The sequence below is a fragment of the Syngnathus scovelli genome, chromosome 2 (assembly GCF_024217435.2).
Source record: "Syngnathus scovelli strain Florida chromosome 2, RoL_Ssco_1.2, whole genome shotgun sequence".
Taxonomy (NCBI): domain Eukaryota; kingdom Metazoa; phylum Chordata; class Actinopteri; order Syngnathiformes; family Syngnathidae; genus Syngnathus; species Syngnathus scovelli.
In genome coordinates, this window is record NC_090848.1 from 18,216,022 (window position 1) to 18,240,085 (window position 24,064).

The 24,064-nt window shown below is 38.5% G+C and overlaps 1 protein-coding gene across 3 annotated transcripts in view; it reads right to left on the reverse strand.

The window, feature by feature from the left end:
* nphp4 (nephronophthisis 4) overlaps positions 1 to 24,064 on the reverse strand; it is a 107,558-nt gene that overhangs the window by 77,268 nt on the left and 6,226 nt on the right. For 2 of the 3 annotated variants that reach the window (XM_049754895.2, XM_049754894.2), the window contains exons 3-6: positions 14,872 to 15,032; positions 14,600 to 14,664; positions 9,341 to 9,490; positions 7,546 to 7,682 (exon numbers count right to left, since the gene is read on the reverse strand). In XM_049754895.2, the coding sequence (XP_049610852.1) occupies positions 7,546 to 7,682; positions 9,341 to 9,490; positions 14,600 to 14,664; positions 14,872 to 15,032 (513 nt within the window). Of the gene's footprint in view, positions 1 to 7,545; positions 7,683 to 9,340; positions 9,491 to 14,599; positions 14,665 to 14,871; positions 15,033 to 24,064 lie in introns of those variants that run through there. The other variant, XM_049754896.2, reaches the window with a different exon arrangement.

A 24,064-nucleotide genomic window follows, 5' to 3' on the forward strand; every position in this document is an offset into this window, starting at 1 on the left:
TAATCAACTGAGGTAAACAATGGTAGACAAACAACTTACGGACTCCCTTGGCAGAACGTTACTACACAGATGGAACAAAATGCAACTCAACACATCACAATCCTGGTTCTGAAATGCTTAGGAGTTTTTCCAAAAATAAATTAAAGCGCTTTATTCCTTGACTCCTCTGAGGTCGACAGTTGCTGCTAAGGTTTCGGTTTGCACAAAACATGGGTGTATTACATCAAATCATGTGATATATAATTTTTAGCACCCCTGCTGTTCAAGCCCCTTTTGCCAACAAAACCTCACCTAATCTTTTTTTATTATGTTTCACAACATGGGAGAATACAGAAAGAAGGATCTTTCGACCAGTCCACTTTGCTTAATCACTGAATCACCTGGGTCCTCCTCTTGAGCTCACTCCACAGATTTTCAATGGGGTTGAGGTCTGGGAACTGAGATGGCCAAAGGAGGAGCTTGACTCTGCGTCTGGTGAACCAACCATGTCTGTGATTTTCAGAATGTGTGTGCTCTTACAATAAAATAGAATTTATTTTAACGCTTTAACACATCTTAATCAGGGGGGCCAATAATAATGGAGGGCACTGTATATTACTAAGATACTGAATTCAAATCTGCTCATTTTGCAGGTTTTCTAAACACTAGAGTATGCAACTGCAAACTCACATAGAATTTCAACTTAAATCATGTCATATTAATTTGACTATATTATGCATAAAACAATAGAACAAAATTCATTTTGATGGCATAGGACCTTTAAGATGCTTATAAATAGGCATATATCGCTCCCCCCAAAAATGCAATTTAGAAGAAGCTTGGCATACAGTCATGGAAAAAAATTAAGAAACCACCCATGTTTCTTCAGTTTAAAGGTACATACATGTGTTTGGTCCAATAGAACAATGTAAAAAAACAGCTCATGTGAGTTGGTTTCAGAGCCTATTGAGATATTTTCCCAACGTTTTTTTGATAACGACCAGATTCCCTTGAATTCTTAGCTTGGCTTTGTACTGCCAAAAAGTTGTCTTTTTTAAGGCATTGCATGTTTTCTTTTGTGTCAGTTAGTCATTTGATAATCCTTTAGTGGCACCTGACATTAAAATGAACAAGAAATTGAAACAAGATGGTCTTTGTTGTTTTCTAGGGCTGCATTTGATGGGCATACAAGTGTGACATCTGGATTATAATTAGGATAGTGACTTCCTAGTCTATGAGAGGGAAGATAAGAGGAAATGCTGTTCTTCACTCATGTAACAGAAGTGCGATGGAGGAGTTTTCATACAACAGCAATACTCAAAGCTGTTTATAAGAAAACATCAATTAAAACACTCGTGTTCCATTTTTATACTCCCCGTTTTGCTCCTTCCAATCCCCATCCTTTTTAGCTCCTCATTTATTTCACCACTTTTCTTCCACACTTCATCTGTTTCTCTTCTCTCTCCTGACGCGCTCTGGCTTCAACCGTTACAGAATTTTTCCTCCCTTGCCTGCAATATGAATATTTTACAGCTAAGAAGCTTAAAGGGAACAATGAAATGGACTCACAGGCCCTCAAGTTAAATTGTACTCTATTTCAAGCGTCAAATAAGCGCAGCTTTTCAGAGTGATGAACACACAGGTGGCACGCGGATGCGTCTGTCTTAATGCCCCCCCCCCCTTCACACACACACACACACACACACATACACACACACACACACAAGTTTTTCGTTTCCTGCTTTGGTGATATCAATGCACAGACTCCTGTCAGTAGCTGTGGACCCAATCAATACGGTCCCTTTTGCGTTCGGGCTGAGCACTTGACAATCGAGGCGGAACAACTGAAAAAAGTCGTTTGGGGCTGAGGTGAATAAATGATGTTAGTATCATTAAAAGGAAAAGAAAAAGGGAAGCTGAACAGTACACATTCGTAGTCTTAATGGGGCGGTTTGTTTGCTTAACAAGAAAACAAGGGAATTACAGACATTTGTGGTGGGATATTTGTGTTTAATTAGAAAAGTCGTTCTTGTGTGGACGTCATGAAGGGAATTTAAATTCCGCGAAACCATAGAATTGTTGTGAGAAAAAGAGAGAAATACTGTATTGATAGAGAAAAAAGCAGATAGGACAACTATGCACATGGCTACTTGCCTGTATCAAAAACAGCTCTGCCTGACATTATATTGATGTGGCCTTGAGGACTTAGCTCAATGTTGTATCCCTAAATTACAGAAGAGTAACCCAGGGATGGTTTTTCAAAGCACAGAATCCTATGAAACATTTGTGACTCTTGCAATCATCACAGATGTCTGTCCGTGAGCTAAGGCTTCGCAAAAATGCGTTGGTGCTTTTACTTGACACGCTGTAGAAAATCGAGGGGGAAAAAAAGTAATTTGAGAACACATTGCCTGTTCAACTAGAGCTGAAATCAATAGACTGCCTCACCCATGTATAAAAGAAGAAGTGACTCATAGGATAATTACATCTTGTCTTTATCTAGCTTGCAATATTATATTCACTTTTCTTTTTGATTATCCAAATTACCACACGTCAAAATTATCTCCAATTACATTTGATCCATTTGCTGAGACGCATTTTGTTATCCGTTCTTTTACCAATTTCCTAATGTGGAAGTGCATTTTAGGACATGCTTTCATTTTTGATTATGCTGATTGTTAGTCCAGGAAAGAGAACTGAAGGCTATTCAAGAGTTAAAGTCCTCTTAAAGCCCTCTGCAGAGGGTAGTGTTATATTATTAAGGTACGTACACCAACATTAATATCACTGTAAAAAAGCCCCATATAGAATCCGAGACTAGGTCAAATTAACGTAGTGGGCTTTTTTAGCAAAGAGCAGGGTCCGTGCGACATTGATATTTGACATGCTCTATTTTCTCTTTCTTTATGCATTTTTCCTTCCCACTCCATCAACCATCCACCTGCCAACATGTTTATATGAAGCGACCACTAAAATGCAAAAAATCTAGTATAGCTCAAGTTTCATATATACTTTTTTTTTTTGCTATGCGTAGAGAGGGTGAGAGCAGCGTGCAATTTTGCCTGCGTGCATTTTAGAGGAAACACTGGCCCAAATGATAAGAGTGGAGAAGTCTCTCTCTCACAAACAGTACACATTCTGTATTACGTACTGCTCAGTCAAAATGTTAAAATAATCTACTTTATTGAGGAGCCCTGACTTTTATCCAACACAGAAGTGGAACTCAATCATTTGGGAAAGTGACTGGCGGCCTGCGTGCTCGTGTACATGCACATACGTATGTGTTGCTACCCACACTGTGGATGTTTGCGCCCCCATGTTGAGCGTGAGTCATCCATTGCGAGAAACAGAGGCAGCATCATTAGCATTCTGCTCTCGTCCTCCCACCTCCCTACTCCTTAACACATTTCAACTGCCACAGCGGTTTGAGTAAATCGCTTTTGCCCAACTGCTGAAACACTTCCAAGAATCAGAATCGGACGCTGCATTTTCAAGTTTTTTCTTTCTAACACATTTCATTACGTGCAGGCATGTTATGTTTAATATTATCCACTAAAACTGTTGCCATACAAGTCTTTTTATTGTTACTTTTTAGCAGATTTTATGGGGAAGAAATGGTGTTCCTCATGGCATGCGTTTGAGGGTCCAACAGCAAAAGTAGAGCAATTATGTTATCTAAAAGCGTAAAATCGAATTTGTCACCAAAGTTTGAGACCCTAGAGGGCAATATTTTATCAGCAGTTATTAAGACTGTGTGCTAACATTTTGAAATGGACAATTTAAAGATTAATTGATTGACTGATAAAAACAGTGAGACATCAGTTTTCACAATTTTCTTTGTACTGCAGGATTATGAAGATGAAAATAACGCGATCAGTCACAATTTTTGATCACGTGATCGGGTCAGGACAACTTTATTCATGACCCCCCACAGTGACCTGAAACAAAGCTTCCATGGTAGCATAGTCCAAAAGTAGCTTTAAGAGATTTTCACATTTCACCAAGGCTTGAAATGGTGTTTTTCAACTATTGTTAAAATACATATATCTATAATTATCTTAATAGAGTCGAAATACTGCTGTTGCTAAAATATGATGCACACTTTGCTAGAATTTGTCTGGGAAGCAAAGGCACTTTATGAGCTAAGAAAGACAGCAAGACTCCAGTGAGTCAACGCATTTTACATTTTTAAGAGGAACCTCATGGTCCTGCACTTTGAAAAAACCCTGCTCTGCGCCATCAAGATGTGTCATATAGAGTAGCTGGTTGTTCCGAAAAACGTCTTTCCGCCGTGTCAGTTACGAGGTAACATGCCTTGCTATTACAAAGTGGCACTCTGCCTTTTATTCTGAGCCAGACATAATGAAACTGCCTCTCATTTCTGGGGGGTTTCTACCTCCATTTTCCATTTTATAGAAGGTGCACCTCTGCAGGGGCAGTCCTACTTTGAGGGAGTTTTTCCTATTTTAGGACAAATGAAGAGTTCCTGGAGCTTTGTTGGCAGTCTTTCTCCATTCATTAAATCAGCCTTGGGCGTTTTGTTCTGCCTCCGGCAAGGCACCAGTCCCTGTGTGCTCCTCACTCCCCTCTTCGTTATCGTCTGTTCTCGCTCTCCGTTTGATCATGAGCCAAGATGTTACTTAATTTCTGACACAATCGCAAGCCTTTTCATCAAGAGTAACAGATTTTTGTTGAGACGTGGGTGAACCATTGCTATGGGATGTTTAAGGTGATGATGCCACCTCTGCCATGAGAGGTCAAACATGCTCAGGGTGTAGAGCAGATGAATGTTAACGTTAGTTTCTTAAAAAAAAGAGGTCAGTGAATGTTTGCAGAAGTTCAAGAGCATGGCACAAATTAGCCATGTGCTCATTAAAAGGCATTACAAATTCATAGAGTGGATGCAGATGTCATGAAATGTACAAAATCTAGGACACAGGCTACTGTATACAATATGTGCTAGCAAAGATAAGTGTAATAAGAAGCCAGTGTGATAATTTCGCCACTAAAAATAGACATACTTATGGGGAGATTATGTGAGGTCCAGGCCTGTATGCCAGACGAGCAGGAAGGACTGTACATGTACCCGCCACCCTATTCCTGCTTTTTTTTGCACCAAATTTTTACACACTGACATCAAGTCAAAAACATTTGCACGCATTCACTGACACAACTAAAAAAAGTGAGTTGGCGGGTAAGGCGACAGCATCACAAGCCAGCTTGATGACAATCCAGTGGGAGTCACACTTCAAAAGGTCACAGACTTTTTCTCTCTCTATCCGCATGGATTTGGCCCTCACACATGCACACTCATACGCAGTTTAATTAAAAGCTGCAATCGACGTGACTTCTGCTTGTATTAACACCTCTCAAAGATGCGAGAATGTCGTCACAGTGCTCCGATAAAAATGAAAAAGCATAAATAAACTGCGCAGGGCACAATGCTTGTGATGTCTTTTAATGCACGTGGTATACAATGTAAGACAAAAAAACATGATCGCCAAAATGAGAAGCTTATTCGCATCAGTGTTGCCACACAGTGAAAATGAGAGTATTGTAGCAAATCTTTTGACTGACTGCATAACATGACTGAAAGCAGTAATTCCTAACCCACAAAGAGGTGGGTTAACAATTATAATTAGTAAAACCTCTAAAGTCAAACACGCCTTAGGGTATGACATTCATAATTTGACAAAATTACACTCTGGTTTTCAAACCGCTACTGTGGACAATGACGTGGGAGACAGCATGAAACACCTTAGATCCTTCACGTGACTTGTATTCAGCATGCATCAAAGAAATGACTGTTTAGCTTTTTTTTGCATTTCAGTACTGCAAAAAAAATAAAGTCTACTCTCAACAAGGGGTTTTAGTGAAGCAAAATCCTAGATTAATATAATGGGTAGGCAAATTCAATACTCTGCCACCATCCATATGCATTTAGCGCAACGATATGTTCCAGGCCCACCTAATCAATACAGGTGAAAATCTGATAGAGATCATCTACTCAGTCGGCCCTTATTTATCACAAACGTTACATTACAGAAATATAAAAAAATTGTTAACGCGCACTTTTTTAATAAGTGAGCAACTTACAACCTTACCATCATCTACCTACAAAACTGTTACTGTGATGACTTGCCCTGACTGGAATATTCACAGGGATGCACAGTCGCTGCTGATAGCGAGCCGCAAACACACCTCAAAACTTCATCAGTCATGGCGGAGCGGTACTGGGACTTTTATCAAAGCTCAGAAAATGTTGCTCCATATTTCCCTTCTTTGATGTAGCCGTAGTACATCGGCAGACGAGGCAAATGCAGTTTAAGAAAATACATCCTCCCACTCTGTCTATGAAAATACTTGATCCCTTAATAGGTGTTAATTTTTTATTAACTTTAGAATAGACAAAACATATAGGAGCCGAATCCGGAAACTGGTCTGATGGTTATGTGGCTGATCGCGCCATTTTATGTCCATGCCCGGTGACGAATCGTCTGCATTAATTGCAGCTCTGCTTAACACAATCTGTCGGGCCTTTGCAAGCTTATAATGGAAAAACATAATGGAAAGGTTAATAATGCCATGGCTTCATTATTATGTCAGCACTTTTCTCTCCGCAACCTCCCCTTTTTTCCTATTTCTTTTATTTCCTATTTTCACGTGACGGCACCGTTAATAAGCTTGATACAAAGAAGAGAGGGAGAATAATGATAACCAAAATATACATTTGAATGCAAAATAACATTATGTATGTATGCTCGATTCTGCATTCGTACAAGAATAGCAAGGCTACTTTTGCACATGTCAAATATGATAAACCATCTTGTTTCTTTGGAGCCCAACAAGGAGAGAATACATTACTGTAAGTCACATTTCATTGGGAGGTAATGTGCAATGGCAGCTATCGAAAAAAAAAAAGAGAATTGTGTTTGCAGATTGTATAAATAAAGACTGAGATAAAGAAAAATGCCAGGACGTAGGAAATAATCCTTGTAGAGGTGTGTCAAGGCTATCACGGTTATGTTTAATTTGACAAATGTGCCTCGAAACCATTAAATGGTATGAGTGTACGTGCATGAGTATCATAAAAGCACATTTCAAATATGCATGTGCAAGAATGTTTGCTGATTGTTGGTGAAATAATGTTGAACTCATTCAAATCAAATTTCATTTGGAACAAACATTAATAAAATTATGACACGTAAACCTTCGAAATTCTTTAACTAAATTCATATATATATAGACTCATTTGTAAATTGGTACCCTCATTTCAACAAATTGGTCAGGGTTAATTTCGTTGGTATTGGTGCATTTGGTCGCAATTTAAAATCGAAAATCTCATTCAGCTTTTTGGAATATATACTGCTTATGTAGGACTTCATTAAATTTGTTTGCAAAATGCTACATTGACGGAGCTCTCAAAATTTTGGCTCTCAATGACCTCTCCTGTTGAGTGCGCAAACAATACAATTATCATTTAATAGGTGATTTGTTCCAGTTAAAACCAGAGTGGCATGTGAAAGGTGAATAAAGGCCAAGCATGTCATGGCGTAAAGGCTTTACCGTGTTCTGGCAGTCGGCATTGATGAGCTGCAGCAGCTGACTCTCGAAGGCCTCGAGGGATGGCTGGAGGCTGATTGTCAATCTGCTCAAGGTGAAGGGTAGCATCTTGAGCAACATAGGTTTCAAGAGTGCATCCCCTGTTGACAGCGAAAAACTTAGCATCAAAGTATGTTTATGCCATTTGCATCTCTGGGATTTCCTTCTTTGCTTCCAAGAGCATTCCAGCTTCGCTCCGGGCACTTGCCCTCTTCACTGAAATCAAACTCTGCTATGTTGGATTGCAGTTCAAAAACAATGATACAAAATAAACTGGAAGTTACAAAAGGGAAGAATATTTTATGTGAATTATGACTCATTTATTCCTATAAAACCTATTCTGGCAAAGCCCGATTTGTGCTCTCCAAAAGCAGGGAATAAGATCAGAAAATACATGATTCCATGTTACAGTCATGCCAGTACAACTTAAATGTGAGCACTATTTAAGAAACTAAGCAGAACATTTGCCCAGAAAAACTTGCAGCTTTACTTAGCATGGATCCCAGAGATAATTCAATAAAATTCTCCTCACTGTTTTAACCTTTAAAAAGTTGACACGTTACTTGTTCGTATTCTCTGAAGTCAGGAGAAAAGCTGCTTTTACGTCTGATAACCTTTAACACTTTGGCTCAAGATGACATATTGCTAAAGCAAGTGGATTCATCGGTAAATTAACACTGCGATATAGATTGTGATCATGCAGAGACAACCGGGGAATTGACAAAAGTACGAACAACCATCAAAGAAAAGACAATCATATTTTTTTTTTAGATGAGAACTGAAAGAAAGATCAGGTCTAATATACAAAGTGTTTTTCTGTGGCCAGTGAGTGTCATCAAACTTAGCAACTTTTTTTTTTGTTTTTGTTTTTTTTACAAGGTAGGGTACAATCACAAGATTTGCAACCAGTAAGAGAATGAATTGGTAGTTACTTAAACTTTAGTGACCTTGTGTCTAATTGGATTGATATAACACAAATTCAGTAATAAACAGGCAGGGAGACTGGACATCAAGCCTGTGATTTTGATCTCTTCAGGAATACGAAATATAACTGAGGAGCATTTGATTGCCGTTTTTGTCTTGAGAGTGCACGTTTTGAATGCAGTGTGAATATCAAGCCGGAGGGGTCTTAAAACGCAGCTTAGGTCTCCCCTGCTCGCAGAGCCAGAACATAACGAGGATTAGTCTGTTACCAGACCTTCCACAAACTCCCAATGATTGCAGCTCAGTACTGCCATACTTCATTGCATTCCCTCTGAGTAACTCACTCCCAGAGCACTTTTGACATTTCAAGTTCTGATTGAAAAAAGTTCCCAAAGAGGACAGAGGTATAAACTGTCAAAAATGTTCACAACAGTAGCTCCTAAAGTTTATTTTGAGACTGTACTCATGTGATTTAATTGGAGTTTATTAAACAGCAAAAACTCAAATTACTCTGTTCTTTTTCCTCAATACATTTTACAAAAAATAGCCTGAGTTGCTCTATAATTATGGCAAATATTTGAGTTTTCCTGTGCCCAACTCCAAAAACATTTCCTCGCACACTTTGTGTTGTTTGCCATTATGTTATTAGTTCAAGGGCAGTTTCTAAGTTTTCGTGTCACTACCTTGACACATGACTGGGTTTTATAATTTTCTAATGATTTAATTCTGTGGTTCTTTTGATTGCATACCAGACAATTAAAAATAAACTCTGTAAGAATGAGGACCTCCACGTGAAATGGGCCAAACATCATAGCCTATAAGGAGGATAATTTACCTCTTGGAGAAGGTGCAAGTCCAGGAATGTTCTCACTGCTTGACACGAGGACATTCTCTGGAAGGAGGTGCATCATAGAAGCCAGCGCAGGGTGTCCTTTTAGCACACATTCCAAATGTGTCTCATTAATAGCTTTCAGATGATCACTGTCTGCCAACACAAAAAAAATGGATACACTTCAACTAGTGTATGTACTATATAATTTCTAAAGACACAGGGAAAATGTTATGATGAATACAAAACAATTACTAAATAAAGTAAACATCTAAAGTTGAGTTTGCCCATCTGTTTTTTAGTTATCAGACTACTTCCTGGTTCATGGAGGATAATAAATCGACTGTATGGTGTTATTATGGTTCTCTGTGGTGGACAGTTCCATTGGTGCCACGATGACTCAAAGGGAAAATAAAATTCTGTTGGCATCCTTGTACCTCATACAATGTATTTCTTTCTTGGCTTCTAAGCCGCTGCTCTAAAATTTTTGGGGAAAATGGCTTTGCATTTTAATTATTTATTTCTTTATGTTTTATCTGTCTTTATAGTTCATTTTTTTTTTGCAGTATTCAAAAGTATTGGAAAATTGAGGCCAATTTTGGCTAATGTTTGTATGATGGCATTTATACAGCTGTCTGGATATAATGTGTTTACCTCTACTGAGTTTGAATGTCTTCACAGGCATACCCCTCTAAAGCCGAGCATACACATTTAGTGCTGTTTATTGTTTGATTATTTACTGTAATCTGACACACAAGGGAAGCAAAACAATCATCTTCTACACACTTAGGGAAGAATGATCCATCTTCATGGTGCATCACATTGTACTATTTTCAGTCGCCTGACAACATGACACCCAAAACACAGTCACTTTCATTTTTCAACATTTCATTTGGCTGTCAGCAACCTCACTGCAATATTCCCTTACATCGCCAGCATCATTTTCCAGGTCTTTACCAAAATGACAGCATTCAAATTGGAAAATATGCTTCTCCAGAAAGGCGTCAGCGGCACATATAAGCCTGTGGTGTGAGCGATGAGTACAATGTTGTCATCTTTCAAGCAGTTCATCCAACCACATGTTACTCGCAACAATCCCAGCCATCAACTAACATCTGCAAGGTGAGCAAATGGGAGTTTGGTGGCTTCCTTCAAGCCACGACAGCGTCACAATGTTTTACTCTGACAAGGTTAATGATTGCACTTTCAGCAGCATCGATGACAAATCGGTACAAGTTGCATTCCTGACTAGAGGCTGAGACACCAACCTCAAACCATAAAACCATCAAGTTCTTCATTCCTCCTTCGTCAAAATGTCCTGGAACAGAGTGCCGTAGCCATATGCAGATGACACACGTACCCGTATGCACAACAATTTTATGCCAATAGATGTTCCATACATTGTCCATTAATATCTAGTATTTTTGTCATAAAAATAACCAAATTTACACACATCAGTCCATGTATTTAAGAGGCATTTAAGCCAGCAATTAGTCTGCAATTAATGACATGTTGTATAAAACCACACGGGCACCTGTTCAATGAAAATGAACAGAAAATGAGATTGATCTAAATTTGTTAAGCATTCCACTGCAAGTGGGACCAACGAGAGTGCGGTTGCAATACCATGTGGAGAACTCAGTTAATTAAAGAACCATCAACTCTTAAACATATTTAGCAAGTTTCATTCCAGTTGGTCTTCATTGGGGTTGCAGGTCAACTGAAGTCTATCCCCTCTCAGGGTACACCCTTGGACTAATGGCAAGCCAATTATTTTTTTTTTTTACCTCTGAATAAATTTACTTAAATCCCTTTTGTTTTATTTTCGTATTCTATTTCAAAATTTTACAAGTATTCTTATTTAATGATAAACATGTGGAAAATGTGGCCACATTGACTCAAAGAATATGATCAACTATTTTCAACTGTACCACTGTGAGAGAAATTGTAACATTTCTCATCTGTTATACATTGAACAATTGGATATTGTTTGCCACTGATCCACAGTAGTTGCTGTTGTTTGTACGTGCAATAAAAGTTTATTTGAAGGCGAATTTTAAAATATTTTTTACAGACCTACTAATGAAATAGGTGGTGGATTACGAAACATCTTTGTGCTCTCCTCTCCGACAACTCTTTCTCTTCCCCCAACATGACACTTCTTACAGAAATGTCTAAACCCAAAAAACAGACAGTCCAGTGGTGAAAGATGCTTTCAGTTCTAACACACTCCCTATCGTGAAATGCAGAAGTAACAGAAAGGAAGAAAAAGGAGAGCAGTATGTATCAAACAGAACTTGCTTGGCACACCTGTCCAGTTGCCAACAACTTTTTCATCATTTATTTCTTTTTATTCATTATGCATCATCCTCGAGTACCTGTCTGATGCTGTGTGCATAGATTAGAAAACCAGCCCTAAAAAAAGACTCCTTACAGCTGCAGCGCACAGTGTGTGATGCCTCAGAGTCATCTGAGGAGCAGGTTGGCACAAGATGTGAAAACGAAATGGATCTGAGGTACAGATGCAAAAAAATAAGTAAATAAAAAATGGCTCAGCATCAGACAAACAGTAGCAGTGGTTTTTGGGAGAGGTTGAGTGGAAAGAAGAAATTAATAGAGATGATTACAAAAAGAATTTAAGCTTCATGGATGGATGGAAATAAAAACATCTAGAATGGTCGAGTGGGGGCTGGTGCTTAGCTACCAGTACCATGAGCCTGCGTCTACACTTGCATTATTATTTTCAGTTATAGGCAGGCTACTGCTAGAATTTAAATGGGTGCACTGTATATATTACAGGTTATTGCCATTTTAAAGAAATTAGTTCCGTTAGATTCTGTCTCTCAATTGTAATGTGTACTTCCATGTTACTTTTGAGTTACTTTCACAAAAAGACAAAGGCAGAATTCTAAAATTAAAACAATTAACTTTAACATTGATGGCCTTTAACATGACAGCAAGACCAAAAGAGCAGGTTTCCTACAATAACCCCAGGAGGTTTACTTTCAGTTAAAATTTTTACTTTGACAAAGATGTGAAATGTTTTTCGCTTTGTGTGTTTGATTAAAATAAAAAAGATAAATAAGTGGCCTCTGGTTATGCTTTGCCATAGTCTTGTTGCGAAATATTTGGCCAATAAAGCTCAATTCAGTCCAAATCAGCCTTAAAATGTGATGATCTGTATGAATGAATTTAAAATCCCAGTTTTTACGCAGCTCAAATAAACAAGAAAAGTGGTCAAGTCAGTCCAACATTAAAATGCATCGTCGCTCACGCTACTGAGATTGTACCATGAATGTCTATTGGCCTTGTGCCCGTCGATTTTTTCCATTAAAAAAAATCTGAAATACAGGGGACTAGTTTAAATTTCAGCTCACTACAACAAAATATTCACAAGTCAGTGTTCTATCTGCACCTGCCAGAAGCTTCCACGCAGAAGGCAAATCTCTGTGGACACAACACAAACATACAAGTGAGCACGACTGCCGGACTTGGCAGGGCTCAAGTTTGCTGGCTTGCCTGACTGACATCACAAAACAAAGGTGGGTACAAAGAGCATTATCTACAGGACAAGGGAATTAATAACACAGAATAAGATATAATTTCTGCCAACTTGTTACATATGATGTTCCGATGATATATAAAAGGAAATTAAATGCAGCTTCTTAAACATTGTTTTGTGTTACCAGCAGCACACATGACATGATCAACGTGCCCAAAAAGTTTGTAGAAGCAAAGGAATGTCAGGCGAAGTGAATAAAGGGGAATTTAGGGCGTATATTCTCATCATAAATCTTTAACACAGGACATCAATGACCAGTGAAAGAAAACATGTGTCTCTCATCCAGCAGCACAATTGACTTTTATTTTTACAGTTCTTGGCTCTCTCCCATAAATTCCCCTTTCAAAAGGTTTCACATCAAGACACTGTGTCTCCCTGTCACACTGATGGACATAGAAGTCAGGGTGAAAAAAGGGCTGTGGCCATAAAAGGGCTAAAACACCATGAGTGGCAGCAAGCAGTGTGCTGCTTGAAACAGAAGAGCAACGTTTGACTAAACAACGAGCTGTGTAGTTAATAATTCAACCCATGTAAGAGTCCGTTCGAAAGAGGCCTTTCTAATATTCATGGGACATGATAGCCAAGACAAGAACCCTGTGCGCTCACTGAACACATTGTTATTCATACTGTAAAGCGCTACAGTCTTTTGTAATTTATAGTCTGACTTTTTAACAAACTGCCTTTAAACAACCATGAGATTAAGGGGAAACCTTGAAAGGATTTGTTTTTTCATTTAATTAAAATGATGACATAACCTTTCTAATGGGTGTGCTTCCTACAAACACAATTAGCTTAACATTTTAAGCAGTATTTTGTTGGCAAACAGCATGAAAACCTTTTCATTGATGGTTGAGGTATTATCGATTGGTCACTGTTCACGCCAATTTGAGTTCATTGCAAGCAGTAGAGGCGCTGTTGATTCACGCAACTCATTTGCAGTCGAAATAAGAAAATGATACCAACTAAAGTCAACATTCATGCACACCTGCAAACGTTCATAAAATGTATTTAAATAGATGCTACAATTGATATTTAAATGTGAAATGTAAATATTTCCTGTAGAAATTGGCAGAATATTTACTTTTCTCTGCTCATCATTGACATTTTGTGTTTACATATGTCTGCTTTTTCTTTTATTCAATGAAATGAATTTAACAGAATCACAGGAGTTCAAAACATTCAGATGGGGATTCTTCTTTCCATTGTTTGCAAACCTACACAAACAGTGAATTTATACAGGCTAGCCAGGGTGTCATGGTTGGCATCTCAAAATCTCTACATTATTTTAGTTTGGGGGGGGGGGGAAGCCCATTTTAAGAGCATGCAAAGCTTGAGATTTATTGTTAAAAAAAATTAGGCATAAATCTTGGTTCATTCATCTTAAAGCAACTCAGATTCAAAACTTTTTAATATGTTTTCATTCCATTTGAAATTAAATGTAAGACCAACTTCATAACAAATCACTGTTTTTTGGCTTCCACTCTCATGATTGTACAATGTGACAAAGAAATCTTTCAGGGAATTATTTCTTTAAGAATGTCGATTTATTTTATGATTTGAGATTATTTATTCATTAAATTCTTCTTATCATGTCAACATTAAGACTTTGAAATAATTATTTAAGACAATGTGTGCCTTTTTTTTTGGACTAATAGATTTTAAGACTTTTTAAGGATCTGCAGAAACCATATAAAGATTCTTACAGTCAACGATATCCTTCAGCAGTGGGTGTAAAAGAACTCTTGGTGACCCATGAAGTAGATTCAATCTATGGGTTGAAAGCAAAAACAAACATAAAAGATCAGTATATTTGGCCTTGTAAACGTATGACATTGTATAGCAAAAGTACAAACAAGACAGATTTTTATAGATGGAATCCAAGGAGCCACCCTGACATAACATTAACGTCCGAAATAACTTTTCGACAAAAACATTCATTTCTGGCTGCTAAGGATGACTAAGATAGGCTCCTCACCTTCTGTCCCCTTGAGGCTCTGTCTTGTTGGGGAAAAGATCCAAAACAGTGAAGCCTTGCCCGAGGGCTTGTTCTGAGCCATCTGACCTTGTTGACAATGCCACCAGCTCCAAAACCAACACGTTGCTGGGCAACCTCAGAGACGTGTGGAAGTACAATATCTGGAGGAAAGGAGAATGTTGTTATAGATCATAAAAAGGGACTTGCTCAGAATACAAAATGGGACTTGTTCAAGGCGTCAGCATTGTATACCGAAAGACATTAGAGGAAAAACATTAGGGGCGTGAACTAACTGCCAACAAACAACAAACTGAAACAATGACACCATGAACACGATGTCACAGAAGGGGGGATTGGTTGAGTGAGATGGTTAGTGAGACTTCTGAAAATAAAGAGAGTATTCTCACTGTAAAGTCTGAATTTTGAGAATAAAGTCAGTATTGTGGCTTCAAAGTGACAATTCTATGAATAAAATCAGAACCCTATGTCCCTCTATTTATTTTCTTCACTAACCTAAATCCTCTTCCATATATGTACATGTCCTTATGTCCTTAATTCCCATACAGTTCAAGAGAATTTGCAAGTATACACTGCTTGTTGTAAACCCTTTTTATATCTGTGTATTAAATCAACATCATCATCACTGAACTTCAGGTTAAATAATCCGTGTAACAAAGTAGGAAACACAAGAAGGAAGGAATATCGTGAAAACTGATTGTAGGTAGAACAAACTTGAACACAATATGAAAAATGCTTTCTTGGAAAATGTTTCATTGATGTGGTGTGCTGCTTTTGATTTTCTCTCTCACTCTCCATCCTGCAGTTCCTGTAAAAGAGTAGTCAGACAGACATCAGATTGGCAGGATAACCCGACTGTGGAGAATTTGACATCACACGTCTCACATTCATGAGTGTGTGCCTCTCTGCTGAATAGACTTGGAAAGGTTTAACCTTGCTATTTTTACCAGCGTTCGGAGGAAGACACTCAAGTCTTTTGGGAGACTTTTTGTAGTCCGCCGTAGTAGGTAGTTGTGGTGGTAATTGTTTCCAAAATCTGTTTTGCCATTCAAATTGAAAATAAGGCACAGAATCTCACTTATTCACACACAGAAAGGCTTGAATATGAGTTTAAAACATTATTCATCTGATATACCACCCACCAACCCCCCTCAGCTGATGTATTATTCTTTAAAACTATAAATATGATTGCTTCATTTTCATGGTACAATTAAACCTAGTGGACCTTTCACTGACTTTCAGTCCCCATAGAACTGTACTTTACATTTTAATTAAGAAACCAAACCATGCATCTATTTTCTATAGGGTTTCCTACTTCAGCCACTTTAAATCATTGGTACATTGGATTAATGTACTGATTTATAACTATACATAATCTGTTTTATTTGTAGGAACAAATGGCAAAAATACAAATGCGACCCACTGTACAACCTATACAACTCAATGGGAGAAAAAAAAATACCCTGGCATTTCTAGCAGTAGCCAGAAGGTTTTGTGCTGACTGGCATTTGAAAATATTCACAATTCTATCGACAATGACTGAGCTCCCACTTTCATGTGAAGAAAAGCTTGATGTCAAAATGGCATTCATTGGAGGTGTGGTGCTCTTTTGGTGCTGAAAAGTAACCCGTTTGTGTTCACATTCTTTGGCCAAAAAGTCCTACTGATGTCATCAGATCAAACACATGCGTTTGGGAGATTTCAAATATAAAGACAGAGATTGTTGTCTCAATACTGACTGAATCATTAGTGTTGTTGTGCATTCATTTTCATTGTTTCCTTTTATTTATTGATTAATTATTGGATGATTAATGGAGAACGCAACCCCAGAATATATTTTTAATAATATGTTCTGTGCAGCCCAACTAGTCAAAACAATGTACTGTTTTTTGTTTGTTTGTGGAATGTGAATTAAACAGGCAAAATTCACCTGTTATTATCCATCTCAGGGGAGGCCATTTTGCCAATTGCTGTCTTTTCAAAATGACACTACAGTTGCCAGGTCTCATGTCTCAATCAATAGTGGCTCACTTGCTTTCTGAAGTTGAGGTATGATTGGTTGTGACCTGGCAACTGTGATTCTGACCACCGTCATTTTCAGTCGACATCAAGTGCCTGCAGAGGTGGATACCAAACGGTGAGTTTTGCTCCTTAACTCATATTCCACAAACGCAATACGGTGTTTAAACTAGGGAGGGCACATACCACATATTGTACAAAAAATTGGGGGATTGACTTCCCCTTTAAACATGCAGCATGTTTCTGTCAAGTTCAAGAAACAAACGGGAGAGAGTTCAGCCTTCAGACAATTCATACTGTCTATCAGTCAGTATTGAAAGGCTTCCATGCAATTTCCTTTCCAAACAAAAGACGCACCTTTGACTGAACCTTTCTTGAACCTTTACAAATACATTAATTCCAATGTCATCTGGTACTTCACAGTGTGGAACATTGCATTGTAGTTACAGATCAGAGTCCAGGGACTCGGGGTAATCCAGATGTGAACATTGTTCCTAACAGATTTCCCAGTAAAAAGGTCCAATTTCTTTTTCATCTTTTTCTCACTGCTTTGATACATGTCCAAATTGATTCTCTTGCAATCTCTGGCAAAAGGGAAAGAAAACAGAAATGGGAGTGGGTGAAAGGAGTCCCATGAAGCACGTGCTCAATTTCTGTTTAACTGACCGGCTGGTTATGAATATGATAACAGACGAGCTGGGGGAAATAAATCAGTCACAGTAATAATTGAGTCCCTGAGGCTTTACAATTGTTCCGAAAAAAAATATTATTCAAAAGTCTCCCAAAAACAAGTTGGTGTGGGCAAGGTTGGCTGCCCTTGGGCAGGAAGCAGCACTGATAGCTTTAAATTCAAAGTTGCCTTGTTCACACACTCAATCTTCCACTCAAGGACAAACTGCCTGCCGTTATAACAACTACCCAGGTCCCTGTGATGGCCCATTTACACCATTTCATAGAAATTCTCCGGTTATACATACAATGTGTATGTCTGAGATTAACGTCATCAGACGTTTTTGCAGCATTGGAAGGGTGGCCTACATAAAAACACAAATCAGCTTTGATACATTATGAGAGGAATTACAAACTCTCACTTTATTGTTGACTTCCACATGACTATGCCCTGAGATTTTGCTATTACAAGACAAAGTTCTATGAAGATGCGCAAGGATGTTCACGCCAGAGGATTCTCAGTCGTGAAGCGTTCATACAAGGTTTGTAATGCATTGCCAACAAACAGTGAGTGAAAGAGTTGTTTCATTGGCACAAAATCAGCAGGTTACATCCTCTCAGAGTGAAATTCTTTGGCTGCCACTGGATTTGGAAAGATTAGATAGTTGCACAGATGATAAGGAAATTCTACGGCTGTCAGTTAATTTGAAGGGAGGAGATGGTTGTGTGAATGAGGGAAAGGGGAAATTACAGGAGCTACAGGGGGGTACAAGTCAGCCTGGACATACATCAGCAGACATACACCGAGAATGTAAAAAGTGTACTAAATTCATCTTGTTTTTCCTTTTTTTTAATCACTTCCTGATGAAGGCGGAAGAAACCGCCGAAACATGTCGGGTAATGAACCTAAAACAATTTGTTTGATATAAAAGAAACCAGTGAAGTGAATGTAAAAAGTGACCCAAGTAGAATATATGTAAGTGCAACATCAGATTCCAGGAAAGACAAATTTTCTAGATGGGAGACCCAAAAAGTGGTACAAAAATTCAAATACTAACACTCAAATGGGCACAATTATTAGTACTTTATCACAAATATTCAGATATCATTCAAAATAACTGCTCTTAATAAAGATTAATTGTAGTGGTTAAGTTCTGGTTGTACTTGTAAGACTTTGGTTGACTTTGTGTGTCCCCATTGCAAAAATAATTTTATATACTTGATCATAATTCTGAACATTTTACTGTATATATGGCATGGTTTTGTTAAACATTATACCAGAAACTTTTATTTCTTGACAAACCTTTCAAGCTCTACATTTGGAAATAATAATAATGGCTTAACACCAAATGAAATTCTGGAACTTGTGACGTCTATTTAATAGGTCGAATGAATATGGCGAGCGTACAAACCTAAATGTGTGCTATCTTACAATAATGATTACTTTATTTGTATAAAAATAATGATTATTTGCCCATCTCCCAAGATGGATAAAGGAAGAGCAAAAAGATCTACAGACAACAACAGATGAAGGACAAGATGAAGCTAACTGACTTATCAGCCAAAGATAAAATGACTTCAGTAATTACTGAATTCACAGCCCAATATCATGTATCACGTATATGAAATCCCTCCAAGGAGAGAGCGTGACAATGATGCAATTTATACCCAGCAAGGAAAGAGATCTTTACATGCTTAAATAAATTGGCTATTGAAGCACATTTTATGTTTAACATTTGTGGCATGAGAAAAAAACACTGATGGTTATGACAAATTGCAGATCAGTGTTTGATGTTGACTGATGATTTTATAAATCATGATTCCTGATTTGAGGTGTCAGGGCAAACGACTGGAAAATTCCCGAGACATTTTAAGGTTTGACATGCTTGTCATTGTATTAGAGACCCCACAACACATGCAAGGTAATCGTACTTTGGTATTGAGTTGAAACTGGAGGTTTTAGCATTTGCAAAATGCTTTGGGGGCAAATTACGACAGAAATAGTTCAGTGAGTGATTGCATGGGTAATTAACTGATTAACGCCGGGCCTGTAAATCCTTTACAATTGACAGCAACCATGTATTTCAGCTGATCTTGTGCAATTCTTTAGACGAGTATGCCAGTACCCCAAAGCTATGTGTCAAGTTTTGTCAAAATGATTTGAAAATACAGTAAGGCAATGAAATGCCGGTAATAGTATGGACAATATTTAATAAATTACATTTTGTGAGGTAAATACTTTGGCCTCCATGGACAGAGACACAAACAAAGATGGATGATAGCTCGAGAACTGACATGGAGAAATAAATGAGTCTGGAAGCTGAACTCTTGACTCACAGAAGTCCTGAGAGTCCCTACACCCTCAATCACACCATCCAGTTTCAAGTAGAAAGGAGTAAACAAGAAAGCAATAGAGAGTTGAATATTTCCTTGAGGCTACCTTCCACTGGTCATAAGTACAAACTTAAAGTTGCCATCCCTGGCTCCCATTATGTATGTATGTATTTACTACTTCCTCCGCCTAGTGCTGCACATGCCACATATCCTACATAATGAAACATCTCACGTTTAGCCAACCACAGATTGCAGTTCCCACTTGGTAAAGTCTTGGTTTTTCACCCATGTTTTGCTTCGCCTGACATTTAGTCAATTTGAAATGCCCCATAGTCAGTCCGCAGGCACTGTGTGGTGGGTGGGGGAGTGGGGGGCATGTGCACGTACGTGCACGTGCAAGCGCAACCCAACAATCTGGAATATTTAAGTGACAGGCAAGAGCAGTTAAGCACAGTGTAAATCTGAAGTGAAATGATCCTGGTCTAAATTTGACCAAAATTTGTCGACCTAGCTGCTTAGTATTTTGGACTGACTCATCGAACAAAATGAGATAGACCAAATAGTGTACAGTTCCACACCATGGCCAAATACTTTGCAAAATCACATAAATTATAATTTTATTAAACAAACGGTTGTAATCATACTTTTTATAAATGGAGCAATTATAGGCATTCCGTTTTTTTACCATTGCTGTGTATTGCAGAAGTGGTGATTATGAAAATTAAAACTCAATATCTGTCGTGACCCAATTATAATATTGTATGTTTAATACACAAATGAGAACAAGCACCTTAGATGTCAACATTTGTCATAAGAGAAAAAATACGTCATACTGTATTTGATTCTGAGTCGTCTTTTCCAGCAATATGGAAGAAATGCATGGAAGAAACGCCAAAGAGAATTAAAAAAAAAGAGAAAACCAATTTGCCAATAATTCAAAGCCATTCAGTCATATATGGGAAAAAAAGAAAATAAAATATAGAAAACAAAGTCATTTTGGGCAAACAGGCTTCATTCACTGTGACACCAGAACTGAGCTTATGGACAATGTGTCCAAAACACATACAAGTATCCACAACAACTCAACCGAGCTTTATTTGTAGAGCACTTTAAAAAAACAAGTACAAAATCAGTAGTGCATTTTCCAAACATTTTGCACATTCAAAATAGTCTTGTCCTCATTCCTCTGCCTGCGGCTGTCATTGTGCACCATGTAACTTTCAACATCAATGTACTCACAAGAAAAACAAACACTTTTCCAGAATGATAGCAGCATCATTTTCTTCTAACAGACAAACGAGCCAAACAGCAAAACACCTTCCACACATGTCTCACCTAACTTAAATATATGACGTCAGGTCATGTGGCCAATTAATTCCCTTAAGTTCCCAAGTCTATAGCTGTGTGGTGCAGGGAGGGTGTGCCACTCCAAAGTGTAAAGCTGTTAAGCAGCAGCTGCTCCGCTAGATGTTTTGTCCCTTTGGAGCTGAAATATTGATCAGTTCTCCGGCAGCCCTCGCAGACTTGGCCCCCACCATTCCCATGTATAATTGAAGCATATAACTCTCCCTTTCTGTGTGTGTGTGTGTGTGTGTGTGTGTGGCATGCCAGTTGGGAAAAGGAATTAAGCACAGAGGTACCCGGAAAGCCTCTCTGTGCTGCCATAGCGGCTGCTTTGTCCATCAATCATAAGGCGTTTTCACACAGAGAATTTCATGGGCTCGCTACATTTACTGAAGGGAGTGTCATACCTTGTGAAAGAACATTGTGAAAAGAAGACACAAAAACACATCACTCGATACGAGTTCACTGCTGGTCATTTATCGGCACACTTAGCAGTTTAAAGCATGACTCCTCTAGGTCGTTTTGGGCTAATGAGCTTTCATACCAGATGGCAAGTCAACTGGTCGCTTTTATATGGCTGATGCTGTTTCTAAATTGCAATCCCTGAAAAGCGGGGATTTGGCCGCAGTCCACCACATCTATTGGACTTTCTCGACAACACTCAAAACAATTCACAACTCATTTTCGTCAAACTTTCAAGGAGTTCTAATGCAGAAGGCCTATTGCACCGCAGTCTAATCCAATCATTGTCATTCAATGGGATGGTTTACACCCCTGTGACATACCTACAGCCATCTGTAGCCTAGCTTGTAACATTTTCTAATCAGTTGCGATACAATTGCAGAATTGCTGTTCAACTCGACCATAACAAAATCTCCCAAACACATTTGATACGGTCCAATGAAAGCAAGGTGGAACTATTTGGCAAAAATTCCAAAAGGTAAGCTTGCTGCAAATGCTCATCACTGAAAGTGCACCATATCTACAGTGAAGCATCATGATGGCAGCATCATAAGATGCATATTTCAGGAGAGCTCGTGCCCCCATGCCCCCGCCCCAGCTCCGCCAGTGTCTCACCATCCACATATAGGAGAAGCACCATAATACATGTTTGCACTTCATTTGAAGGAGAGAGCCGTGCAAGTCTGTCTTTTTAACATTTATTGCCAATTGGAGTTAAATAATTCGTCTGAGAAACTATGATGGCTTCCTTGACGAGAGTCTGCCTGGTGTCCCCGAAAAGCTCTGTGAGCAGCGGTGCATGCGATCAAACGACTGACAACACCCCTCGGTCACGCCTTCTGTCTCTACAGCCTCCGACTGGCTGGTTTTGTCGCACCTCGACAAGATTCAAAATAACAATTAAAATAAGAGGCATAAAATGAGCCTAGGTGGGGATGTTCAAAAGATGATTTTAATATTCTCCAATACACACAAAATGTTGGTTTTTGGTACATGAATCTTCGCGCAATAAATTAATATTGATACTCCAACATCACGCACACATTAAACCTGTAAGAAAAACTTTAAAAGGCATTAGTATTATCTATTTCCAGTTATCATCAAAGGACTTTTGACCAAGGATAATTAAAATATAACAGATTTTCCACCTCACAGTTCTGGCTCTACTCAGGTACAAAATAGGACAACAACAACAAAGCTCACTGGGAAGCAGAGGCCATTACTGCATCAGTCGCAATAAGACAACAAGTGAAGGGGCCTAACTGTTTTCAGAGCTTTTATTGTTGCTTCTTTTTAAAATGTCAGCACTCTGCCGGCACACGCTTTCAAATGACACCCCCACTACTAATTAGTGGTTGCGTTACATGGCTACACTCAATCACAATGTTCTTCTCTCCAAATGCAGAAAAGCATTTTCAATTCCTTATTCGTCTCTCTATCATTTCTCACAACACAACTCCTACTTGAGAGGCAAGTTCCCAAAAAATAGTTGCAGGCAACTATTAATGTAACAGAAATCATATCTCAATAAATAACATATTATTCATACGAAACACCTAAATACATTTCCAAGGTTATGGTTGAGCAGTGTTCTGAAAGGTGCAGTTGGTGTAAATAAATAAATAAATAAATAAATAAACGCTATGAATAACGAATGCCTGAATGGGGAATTGCTGAAAGCAGCTAAATGTTGTAAAGACCTCCAAAGCCTGACAATACAATCCACACAGTCATCCATAGAGGCAAACAGAGCAATGCAAGTGCAAATATACAATGTTTCACAATGTGAGCCCAATGACACAGGTTCCGTTTATCCCCGTTCACACTACATAACATTGCCTGCTGCTTCACCTCCAGCTTGTGGAAAACATACTGTTTGAGTAAAGTTGAACGTGATGTTATATGAACAGACACACTCGTGCATAGTGCAAGAGACATCGTGTATGTAGCTGCACTTACTATGTGTTGTCAAGAATAACTCCAGGAAAGAAAAAATAAATTAATTGCACTTAGAAGTGAGTTAAAAGATCCCTCTGACTTATTTGCGTAAAAAATGATGGGCAAAACTGTTCCACTCCATATCTACACGTGGAATTAGGGTAATGTATTTCAATACAACACAAAACTAACTTTTTTATCACATCTGCTGGATCGCTAGCAAATTTGTAGCCAATGTAAGAGGACTGCAAAAGGGTAGCCAGGGGGAGGTGTGCGGGGTGGGAGTAGTGGGCATCTTCACCTTCAGAACAGGACTAATTCACTAATTCACCTTAGGACACATCAACCAAATTCCAAATTCTTGATTAACACAGGAATTTCCTTATCGTTTATAACATGCATCTATAGC